We start from the raw sequence: 12,334 nt of genomic DNA, 5'->3' as shown, positions 1-12,334 counted from the left end.
ACCAAGAGCAAACTGTAACACTTCTGAATTATACTGAAATAACAGAAGGAGAGCAAAACTAAGAGCTATAAGGCAAGGGACAACAGATGTTTCAGGAGTGAGATCTGAAAATAAGAAAAGCAGATGATGTGGAGACACATGGAAACCACTCTAGCTGGCATGAACTGTAGAAACAAAGACTCCTGCATTAACTCATGAAATAAGAGTTTCAGTAATTCAGTGCCAGACCAAGATAGGGAGCAGGCACAGGGAGAATGAAACAAGGATTTTATTTGAAACAGCTATCACACAATTTGGTTGCAACTTTGGTGCAAGCTTCTAGGCAATCTTTTTGCACACAAGCAAAAACTAAGCAAAAACAAAGCAAAAAATCACTACTATGAGCTCTTAAAATAAGTTCTTAGCCTTTCCACTCATACTGTGTAGAAAACAAGTAACAATTTGATCCTCTAATGTAAAGTAATTTATATTATCCAAATTTCAGTGACAATTTCTTAGTCAATGCTTAATGAATCTTTCCCATAAAACATGGTTTTCACTCTGCAACAGAGTGCAAGGGCTAGAAACACACACATGTGACTGAAGTATTTTAATTCCCAAGCTTTTAAATTGTCTGTCAGAAACAAAATTACTAAAAGCAAAGTACTGGCGTATTGCTGGAGTAAATGCTAACTTAGTTCTGGAGTATTCTCAGACAAGAGAATTTTTTAAGAGACTGGTTAGCGTTGCAGAAGACAAACTATTATGGATAACACTTTTGAAGAAAAGATAAAGTCTGTCTCTTCCAGATCCTGATTAGAATTTGATCCACCAGGCCTTTGCTCTTGTATTTCCTAAGCAGCTTATATAAATTAGTTTTAGTACATTCTCCAGAAAACAGAGGTTCATTATCATCAATTTTCCTGCACAGCACAAGATATGACCTTCGTTTGCAGGTCTTCAGTGAAACTATTTTTCAAGTGGCTTACTCGAAAGATGCATATAATGTTTCCCTGGCTAGCAGAAATGAAGTCTTTAGGATCATGTCAAACATACTTGAGTACAGTGCAGTAACACTTGCTCCAGTAGAAACCATCAGAAGAAAATAGCAGAAATCTCTTGTCAGTGCACTACATTTAATAATCCCAGCACTGTGTCAAGGCAGTATTTTTCATGGTGTTGCACAGATATCCTACCTCAAGTCAGCATTATGTAACTTAGCAACCCTTCATCACAATTTTATGTTATAGTAGTGCTTCCAATCGGTTTGGGAAGGAAGCAAGCTAAGTGTGCATGTGTGTCCCATGTTGTTCTAACAAAACAGAAACAAAACAATGACTAAAATCAAGTGTCACAGAAAAGCCTAGAGGCAAACTGCTTTCAAATTAATTAATTTCTGAAAGTTCTAATTGATTTTCTACTTTCTGAAAAGACTATTTTACTCTCCATATTGCATCCTTTATTACCGGGAGCCTGCTTCTTGGTTGCTGTGTTATTAAAACATTACAAAAATGTGCATCACACTAAGAAATCCAGTGACATGTTTCAAATCAGATACCGAACACATTTCTTCTACTTCCACTAACCTCAGAATCCATTCCTTGCATTTCATTCTTTTCCATTTGAAACTGCACAAAGTCATCAATAACATGAAACAGTTCAGGAGAGACAGCTTTGAAGTACTTGTGGTAGTCATACTTTACAGCTAATGATGCAAAAATGGTATTATTGACTAGAGCAGATCGTAGGTCAGTAAGAACTCCTGGAGAGTGTTGCCGTGGGTCTTCATAAAGGTGCTTGGTTATGAGGTAGTCCAAAATTGCATCTCCCAGGAATTCTAAGCGCTGGTAACAATCTTAAAACGTTGGAAATAAAAGAATGTACAACACCACAATTAAGTTTAACACACACATTCTTTCCAGGCCTTTCTGGATAAGAGGTCTGGTACACTGCCATGTAAATTCCACAAACTAACAAATGCTCAAAGAAGACAATCTATTTTTTAAAACAGGTACCTTTGCATTTAAAGAGATTGCTAATGAATCACTAAAAAAAGAAACCAGGAAAAAACATAAATTATATCTAATAATAAAGCCAATTTTGAACAAAATGTTAATTTTTGCCAGGCTAAGAAAACGCTTGTGCTTATAATCAATTAATGCTTTTACTCAAGATCATCACGCTGTGTTGAGAAAGAGTAAAGAGTTTCCACCAGCAAGCTGATCTGAAAACTACTAACAATTAAAACTCAAAAAATTAATACAAAAAGCAATGTATTAAAAAGCAGGGGGAACATAAAGTGTGAGATTTTTCATCTAATTTGCCACACACTAGAAACCTTCAAAGATTCCTGCTTCAAATAGTTTTTTAAACTGGCAATTAAAATTGCCAAGCCTTTGCTTTTTTGAAAATTGACAGTGGCCATGGGAACAGAGAGCTATGAACATCTATTTTTAGAATATAAACAAAAGCAAAAACCCTCTTGAATGCAAATAGAGATAGTAGGTAGAGAAGGAAGGAAGATACAACTATTACAGAAGTTAACATGAGAGTGAAATGGCTAGTACTAAGCTGCTTTTTTATCAATTGAACATAAGAGGCTGCCACATCTCAACTGCTAGCTACTCCTTAAGAAAAAACGTTACAGGTAACAGCAATTCACAGTTGTCTTACTTGGTAGATAAGAAATGAAATTAAAACTTTCTGCTACTGACAACCTAATTTTAAGTAGTCGCTATGTCTCAACGTTTCTGCTAGTCTAGGTGTACATATATATATATATATACACATACACATCTATATATAAATAATCATCTACCTTCTATCTGAAGGTTTTGTGAAATGTTTGTAAAAAGCAAATATATATGTGGGTAACATTACCTAGAACGAAAAACCAAAGGAACATTTCAGCGTTTTGTCAGAACTGTTTATCAATGTAGTAACATTTCAAAATGACTTATTTCTTTAATTAAAGTAGAGGTTTTTCACTCCTTGGAAAAAGAGACCAATTCACTATGGAGAAAAATTTCAGACTGTTGACTGCAGAGGAATTTGCCAATCACTACAAATAGGGTTGGAATTTTGCTATGTTTTGCTTTTGATTGCATATTATTGTAGGAAAATATGCAAAGTTTTAGAATGAACAAATATTACATTAATTAGTATAAGCAAATGCAATTAAAGATTACAGAAATACAAATTTCTACTGATGTAAAAGCTTTCATGAGATCATGTACAGAAACATTATGCAGTTAATCTGAAATTAATATTTAGTCAGATTTAGTCAATTACTTCAAACTTTGACTTTAAATATTTACTCAATAAAATGCCTACATTTAAATTAAGCCTTCAAATTCACAACTTCAAAGGGAAGTCTCCATATTCTGCAATCCTATAGATCATTCAGCTAATAAAAACTGTATAGTCTACAATTAATCTTTGGAAGTACAGACAAAGTATAATATTCTTGGAATACAATTATGGAACAGATTTGCTAAATATGACTGCTATTTCCTGAAGTACGTGACAACTTTCCAGAGTTCCACAAGAATTTGTTTCTGTTAAATGAGGATCTAATGTCACTCATACAGCTAGTGATACAGCATTGGTGATAAATGCTGCTCTTTCTTGGAACTTGGTGAGGCTTCAGTAAATACATTCTGTCTGCATAAAGTCAAAATATGAATAATGATTGGGATACAGACTCAGCAAGTATCCCCCTCTAAATATTAGGCAAAATACTATTTCCTAAGATTTTGTATTCAGAGACTATTGGTTTCTTAAAGTAACATGTAATGCCTAAAAGTAGAATATATACGGGAGCACAACATATACTACTTCTCTTGCATTTACAATATGGAGAAAAACTACAGATGTTCTTCAAGACAACTTACCAGTAATGGTATTATAATGGTAGGAGGCATGAGTAAATGCCTGAAGAAGGTAAGCCTTGTTCTTAAAACTGTAATTTATTTTCTTCTCAAAGTTTTCAAAACCAGAAATAAGGTGATTAAGGGTTTTTTCAGCATCTGGGTGATCAAACATACACCTCGGTGGAATCTTCAAACAGCCATACTCCAGGTCTTTACACAGAGAAGGCTCTGAATTAGCTACAGAAGCAGAAACAGAGTTTGGTGAAATATTTTTCTGCTCACTGTTACAGTTCTCTCTCGTAGCACATAAAGTGCCTTCCCAATCAGTCTTTTTAATTACAGGGAGCACCTTCAGCCCCAATGAACACAGGAAAAGCTGAGCAGCTCTTTCACCACAGCTGGTCAGATAGCAGCCCAGCAAGGCTTCCACACAGTCTGCAATGCTCTTATCAGCAATACACTGCTCCGTATGCAAGTCATATGAGATTGACTGTTTTCCTGCATCAACACCACAGTTTTCTTCTGAGGGATTCCAGAAGCCCACTACGAAATCATCCTCTTCAACAGCCTTGCTAGGATCCAGATAGCACATAGCATCCCAAGAGCTATAGTCAAAATCATCAAAATCTGATGAACACTGAACATTACCCAGGGATGACTTTTTGGGTGCTTTCCATTCATAGTTTGAATCAGTGGTTGAAAAGTGTGAGAGCGAAATTTTCTTCACAAAAGCCCCTGATCCCATTAACATATTATCAATGAATTTGATATGCTCCTGATCATACTCCAGAAAATCATCTTCAAAGTCTGTTTCTTCCTTGGGCGATCTCCACATTAGGTCTTCATTCTCTTCATCATCATTATAATCATCAAGTTTACCATTAGCCAACATGTTCTCCTTTGTCTATGAAAGAACACAAAATACACATAAAGAGGGAAATAAGACAGTTTTATTCCAGAAAGATCAGAAGACTAGGATTTGAGAACTGTCTGCTAAAAATAAGGTTGATTTTTATGTTCCTAATTACATTGTCTGATCAGATGCACAATACAACATTTAATTAACACTAGTGCTAACTAGTGTTAATTAACCAAGACTAGAATAATTGCCCTGGAATACAAATGCTTTATTATTAACCTATAATAGCGTGTGTTCTGCATAATACACATGCTGCATTCCATTAGAACCCATGGTTATACTTGAATGTGATGCACATACAACGAGCTTTATATCCACTAAACATTATACACTTGCACACCAAAGTACACAAAAGAAAACTCTAACAAATTTTAGGGAAATACAGGAAAGAGTTCTGGGTACATCCTTCTCTCCAGCTGCTAAGTAAGGCTATTACAAATGTTGAATCAATGTAATTTTGAAGGTTCTTTCTACATCCTTCTATGGCAAATAAGGAACTTGTAGGGTTTACTATATTTGCAATCGTGATAATCTCAGTTTTGGAACACACAAATGGAAAAACACATCAATGGGGGGTTTATTCAGTCTTTTTTATTTCTTTCTTTCCTGGCTGTTCTTATAGCCTTAATAATAAAAGAAAAGGCAAAGTTGTCACCAATTTTCTAATATTTACATACGTACCCAAACGTATGAAACTAATGAAGTTTCATGTCTTTTCCCAGCTCATATTGAGCAATTTGGTATGGATTGCTGTAAATTACAAACTGAACACAAATATGCCTGAGCTGTATAATGCTTTACAATTTGCCATGGCCCCTATCCAGGCAAGCACTTAAACATATCAGCTAAATGCACTAGTAGTCTTCCTAACATCAAAAGGTCTATTCACAGGCTCAACACAGCATCACTGACGCCTGCAGGGATTCTGACATTGAATTTGATAGGAGATCAGATTCAAAGCACTTTTCTAGACTGCGTCCTGAAAGCCAACACTTTGTGACTCAAGTGAAACTGCCTGCATCTGCCCTCAACCTATACATGTCACATTGTAGGGCTTGGCCACTAAATCTTGCAGATCTGTGAACCAGACGGGGATGTCCTTTTGGGAACGTTTCCCTTTGGGCAGAACGCACACTCATCCAGAGGTGTAGGTGGGTGGCAGTTGTAAGGTGCACTAGGGAGCACTTAAAACTATCTAAGGATCAAATAGACCATAGTGTTCCTCATCAGGATGGAGCAGGCTTAGTTTAGTAAGAGGAGAGGAAAAAGAAGTGGCTACAGAAATTCTTAGTTTAGACATTCTGCTGGAAGAATTTCTGCTGCTGTAATTACTCATCTCACATACACACAGCAGGGATCTCTGTAACTTAAATTTATCAGAAAGAGAAATTGAAATTGGATTTAAGATAGTTACTCTGGACACTTGTAGTAATATAATGCCTAAAGTAAGATTATTTTAACCAGTCCCAACAGGAGTGAGTGCTGATTTTTTCTTGTTACACACCACCTGTCATATCTGTCACTGAAATAAAAATAACTCTCTGAATGAGACATGTCTGTATGGACACTCCAAAATAGGTTTCGGTGTCTGTTTTTGCAAAGATTTAACAAATTATAAAATTTAAATTTTTACTATTATTTCATTCTCAATTTTCTTAAAATTCTTATTAGCAGGACAGTTACATGAATTATCCTAACATTCTCTGTATATTGCTTCTTGAACATAAAAAAAAAATTCTAAGTGATGAGAATGAACAGTGGGTAAAGAAACCAGGAAGCAATTCTGATCATTGACTTTTTATCATTAGCATTTAAAAAATAAATCAACGGTGAACCCCAGAAGAAAGATCTTTTTCTTAAATAATACACATAAGTGCTTTTTTCATACTTTTTTGGAAATCAGCCATTTGATAAAAAGAACAAAGATCCTTTCCCTTAATAAAGCTTGATAACACTAAAAATACTAACATTTGACTAGGATGTTTTAGCAATAATTGATCATAATGATACGAGATCTCTAGTTCCACTTACAGACCATCATCCCATGGATGAAGAACAAAATTTACATCCAAGAAAGCAAAATACCTACTTGGCATAAAACCCTCCACTATGGGGTTGCATCACTGTCTGCATTTTGGTCTGAAATTGTGTGTTTTATTTACAAATAAACAGTGACTATTAACAAGGTAGAGGCCACTGAAAAGCTACAGAGAACTGAAACCTTTTGAAAACCAACAATTAGCTCCAGTCCCAAATGTACTATCTCATTTACCAGAAAGATATAGCAGGAAGTCTCTCTGAAATGAAATCTTGGCACAATACAGAACCACAATAATCAGGTTGTTTTATTCTGCAATAAACATTTATTTGCACGGTACATCCACCTAACAGTCCTCTCATGTGCCCTCTGGTGGTACTACAATCCGAGTGTGGTCTTCAGAATGGGGAAAAACAAAAAAGTCCCTCCACCTCCTTCCCCTGAATCCTGAACCAGTCTCAAACACTTAAAAGATCGTGTTACTGACTGCTGTGATCACTGGTATTTCTTAACATCACCTTCTACTCTCAACATGCAACGGACTTAGTCAGAAAATAATGTGAACCTTTTCTCATTAAGACTCGTCATTCTGAAGCTTTTGGTGATAAGATAGTGGGGGTCTAAGCCAGCACAGTACTTCAGATGAGAAGCAGCTCTCAGTCATACCCACAGTGTAGCTACCAGCAATCAACACTGAACATTTTCTCAAGCCAGTTCTACTCTTTGTTCTGCCTCAGCACTGTGAAAAACACTAACTCCTTTTCATATATTCTATAAAGGTGAACTCATTATTTATTAAAAAGTAGACAGTGTTCTGCCTGAACATATAGCAAAAGCAGTGATGATAACACTTTATCATTTAAAATTTGCAACAGAAACTTCAGAAAAACTCGTGAGAGCAGGCTAACTATAAGGAGGAAAGTTTTTCTTCTCTGTTTCTCTGTTAATATCTACACTCATTATTGGATGACATGCAATAAAATTTCCTTACTTCAGGTTCAGAATTAGTTTTCCTCTCATTTTCTCTAACTGACAGAGAAGTTTTAGAAAGAAAAAAAAGATACAGATTTACTTTTTTTTTTGGCTGAAAACACAGCGAAGTATCTGGGAGGTGGGGCAGGAGAAGGTAGCGGTGAAAGGATACAGACACGTGTACAATTACTCATCAACATAGTTAAATGAAGTCTTACCATTTCATCTTTCTCCCACTTATCAGTGTTGCTCTTGTCCTGGTTTACTATGTAACCAGGAGGAAGCCAATTGACCGGAGGATCAAAAATCGACACAACCATGCGACTGGGCAGTCCCTTCTTTTTTCCAAGGCGATATAAGTTACAGTTGCTGACCTTTAAGAAAAACATTCTCATAAACCTCTGGACATATATTTACATAAAAATACATTAAAATGCAAAAGGAGCCAGATCTTGTACCATTATACATTTTCTCCAGTTCTCAAAAGCTTTCCTAATATAGTATAGCCAACTCAAGATATACATCTTGCTTTTCATATTTCTTTGAGGCCAAGCATATCAGGTGTGAAAACTTCGGTTAAAGAAATCTAATATATTATATTCTAATTGCAAAACAAACTTACTGCTCTTCTGAAATAACAGTAAATAGAACCTGTATAAGTGTCATTAATTACCAGTGTAATCAACATTCAGACTAGACCTGGAATGAAAAATTATTTATGGGTACATTGACCTAAACCTTGGCAGTAGAAAGTGTTAAAACTGTTCTGTACAAAAAAATCTTATTAAGTCATAATCCAGATGTTATTTTAACAGCTTCTAAAATGATTTTAGATATTTTTAAGGGAAGGGAAAAATGCATTCTCACAGACACAAACATACTTCCTTTCCCTTTTTAACTATCAACTTCTGATCTTTTCTTCTCCTTTCGAACATATTTTCCATGTTTTAGAATCTTGAAATTTGAATGTGAATAATCAATCACTTCTTTTATTTGAATAGTGCAACTTATTTCACTTCCACTGAGATGCATTTTATTAGAGGTAGACAATCAAAGCCTTACTATTTAATTCAAGTTATCACATTATGTGGGGGGAAAGAACAAAATGAACAAAAGCTTTCACGATTGCTTATTCCAGTAGGAGTAGAACTGAAGACTCTGCTCCCTACTATTTACATTTAGTCTAAAATACTTTCAAAAGTTTTGATGCAACAGTTCCGTAAGATTTTTTTTGTTGTTTCCTTTTTAAGTGTGTCTGTAAGAGCATGGTAAAAATTTTCCAGGAAAGGAACTTATTGAGGAAACAAAGGAAAGGCCAAGTACAGGTATAACCTAAAGCTCTGTGTTGTAACTCAATGCTTCATTCAAGCATTCCTGTTAAGAGTTTCTACTCAATACAGCTCTGATGTTCAGTGCACCAAACATCCTCACTAACCCAGAACTTTTAGTTCTATTTAATCCTGTCCTTTCTTAGGTTCATAATCACCTGGTTTAGACTTCAAACTGAACTGCAGAAAACAGTTTCAATCAAGCACAGTTACAACAACATTAAGCCCACAGTCCTGTATTTTTATTCCTAATATGCATGCTACTTGATGTATAATCAGCAAAGCTGTGGAATTAAATCAACCTGTTCCCATTCAGTCTTCTGGCAAAAATTTCATATATATGGTTTGTTACAGTATGCCTTTGGTATAATAACAGTGGATTGTTACTACTCACTTTTTTGCTTCTCATATATGACAGCCGTCCCTCGTGAGCATCAGGGTAAGTGCAAAACAAGTATGTAGTGATGGCATGCTTTAAAAATGAATCACCAAGCATTTCTAGCCGCTCCAGGTTAAATCCATCACTAGCATTTGAAAGAGTCAAAGCTTGAAGAATGAGACCAGGATTAGGACCGAGAGTTTTTGAGGAGTACCCAGTGGAAGGGCTCTTTTCAGAATCTGCTCTGTCTTTTGAAAGATTATTAGCTTTTGAAGTACTGGTGGTCACTGCCATTTTGGGGCATCCATCTGAGGTAGATCTGTTAGCATTTCCATCAAGGTATTTATTACTCAGTAGAGTACATTCATTGCTGGGCTTGGGCTGGTTCTCACTGTTGTATAAATTCTGAATGGGATATGAGGTAGTTGGTTGTACAGGTATTTCCTGCCTGCAGTAATTCAGCTGATTTCCTTGGCAAAAGTCTCTGTTAACTAAATCACAATTGCCATTGGCAAGATTTTTATTATAAGAAACACCATTAATTGCTGCAAGTTCTGCCGAGACATCAATTTGGAGTTTACTGGGTGACTCATTGAGCAATGTTCTGTAACTCACAGACATTTGGTCATGGTTTTCTGCAGAAGAGGTTCTATTAGCACCTTGATGTGCAGCATTTTCAGGGACTACAATTGTGCTGTGCTTACAGTAATTTTCATTCTCTACTACTGAGGAGTTGGGAAGAGAGATGAAGGATTTGCTGTCAATAGATTTTTTCCATCCGAAGTCCAAGTTAGGATATCTGTAAAAATATATGCGGGGTTTGTTAACAAAAAAATGTTATCACAGGACAAGAAGACTCTACATGCACATACATGTTTAAAAAGAGTAACAGCCTTCTGAAAAGAACTGTGACTGCAGCATGTAACTTCACCATTCAAAATCAATATTTTTCAACTATGTTTTACTGAGAAGTGATAGGAGTTAAGCAAAGGGTATCAGTTTTATAATTCACACAATAATAGTTAAGTTTCCACCTTGTTTTCCAATCAACTCAGATATCATGTTGAAAAAATACGTGCCTGAAATCTGCAGGAAGTGATTTAACTCCTACACCAGCATCAGTGGCTGTTTGAGCTCTTAGTTCCTCTGCTGTCAAAAGGCAGTGCAGGCGGTAAAGTATGCTGGGGAGGCAAACTGCTTTTCTCCACAATGATGCTGGAATAGGATGTATAGCACAAAGCTCAGGAACCAGTATCTGGGGAGAGGAGGGAAGAAAAGAATTTTTCTTGTAAAGTTCTCATGTCACTATTAAAGGAGTCCACTTGAATTAGATACTTCTATTTTACCTGCTTATTCTGCAAACTTTCCCACTTTGCCTTCCTCTTCTCAGCACTGCTTAGTGGAAGTGCTTTTCCCTTCTGATTCAAATGGCGAGGAGTCAAAAGATTAAGTCTAAAAACCATGTGAAAATACTGTGATGTAAGTACATAATTAATGAACAGAACTTACTAGCCTAAACTTTCTAAAGTGATGACTTTTCTTAGTATTCGATTTCAATGCACTGTGAAGTGACAGCACAATTACATCTGGGAAAAAATGGACTTGAGTTATAATTGGTTTTACATAAGTTAGGTAGGTCTCAAGAAAAAGAAAATCGGTAATTATTTTGGAGGACACAAGCCCTCAGCTTTATCCCATAATTTAAGGAAAAAAAAAAAAGCATTTTACTGTCAAACTACAAACATCAGATGAATATGACTGTTGTTACCTTGAAGATGTGTGGTCCACATCCAGCAGTGGCTGGTTGAGATTGGTTAGGTCAAGATTATACTTTGTTTTATAATATTCAGCAAAAGTTTCATATTCAGGGGAAGGGAATTTACTGAGTGGAGTAAGATCAGTGTATACATCAGCTACATAGAATCGATGAGGCTGATCAAAATTTCGATACCTAAAAAACAATAAAATATTTTGGCATTACGGTAAAGGTTTTGCTAAGTTCCTTGTGTTCTAATGTGGTCAGGAGTTATAGTTAAACAGTTCAGTTGAGATTTTTGGTTGGTGGCTTTCTTTTTTGTTGTAGAAATCATTTGTTTAGCTAACTCAAATACTAAATGAGATGTGCTCTGTGATAAGGACAAACAAAGTCAATCTATAATCTGTGAAATTCCCTTTACAGATAAACATTTAAATTAAATGGAGGATCTATGTCTTCGATACGCAACAGAAAAATCAAGCTCTGGACAACCATAATGCTATAAATTATAATTTCTTAATTCCAAACACCTACCAATTAAACTTGATAATCTGGCTTTTTATTATCTAGTCTCCTACGTGGTATTCTACATCAGTACAAACAGAGTTCCTCTGCATACAAAGATTGTACTGCCTCACATCTAAACTGTCTTTTTTACCCAAGTCACCCCGCAAAAAGAATACAAAACTTCAAATATGTAGCAAGGTAAGTTCACAAGCCCTTCAAGGACAATGCAGTTCTTGTAATACAGAAGACTGAAATTAGAGCCAGAATGCAGCAACATCTTTACTGTAGCTACTGATGCTCATTGGAAACTATGGTGATAAACATGCACGGGAAAATAGTATTAATAATGAAAAATCATGAAATCAATATGCAATAATTAGATTTGCATAGTAGGTGATTTCATACTTTGACCTGGTGCATCTATCATTTTAAGTTGCTATGCAAATATCTAAATAGATAGCTCCAAATAAAATTTTCACAGTATTAATGAACCTTTTCAGCTTCTTCCGGGGGAGGGGGGGGGGGGGGAAAAAAAAAAAAAAGGACCGCTGACACAGGTGAGGCCAAAACAAAGTACTTACATT

At 35.7% G+C, this 12,334-nt stretch overlaps 1 protein-coding gene across 4 annotated transcripts in view; it reads right to left on the bottom strand.

Annotated features, from left to right (window-relative positions):
• DICER1 (dicer 1, ribonuclease III) overlaps positions 1-12,334 on the bottom strand; it is an 81,017-nt gene that overhangs the window by 24,356 nt on the left and 44,327 nt on the right. For all 4 annotated transcript variants that reach the window (XM_027638266.1, XM_027638267.1, XM_027638264.1 and 1 more), the window contains 7 exons: positions 11,256-11,438; positions 10,834-10,939; positions 10,567-10,742; positions 9,503-10,286; positions 7,999-8,154; positions 3,873-4,755; positions 1,566-1,834 (listed from right to left, as the gene is read on the bottom strand). In XM_027638266.1, the coding sequence (XP_027494067.1) occupies positions 1,566-1,834; positions 3,873-4,755; positions 7,999-8,154; positions 9,503-10,286; positions 10,567-10,742; positions 10,834-10,939; positions 11,256-11,438 (2,557 nt within the window). The remainder of the gene's footprint in view (positions 1-1,565; positions 1,835-3,872; positions 4,756-7,998; positions 8,155-9,502; positions 10,287-10,566; positions 10,743-10,833; positions 10,940-11,255; positions 11,439-12,334) is intronic.

The sequence above is a fragment of the Corapipo altera genome, unplaced genomic scaffold (assembly GCF_003945725.1).
Source record: "Corapipo altera isolate COAL_440 unplaced genomic scaffold, ASM394572v1 23, whole genome shotgun sequence".
Taxonomy (NCBI): Eukaryota; Metazoa; Chordata; class Aves; order Passeriformes; family Pipridae; genus Corapipo; species Corapipo altera.
This window is presented reverse-complemented; position numbering and strand designations above follow the sequence as displayed.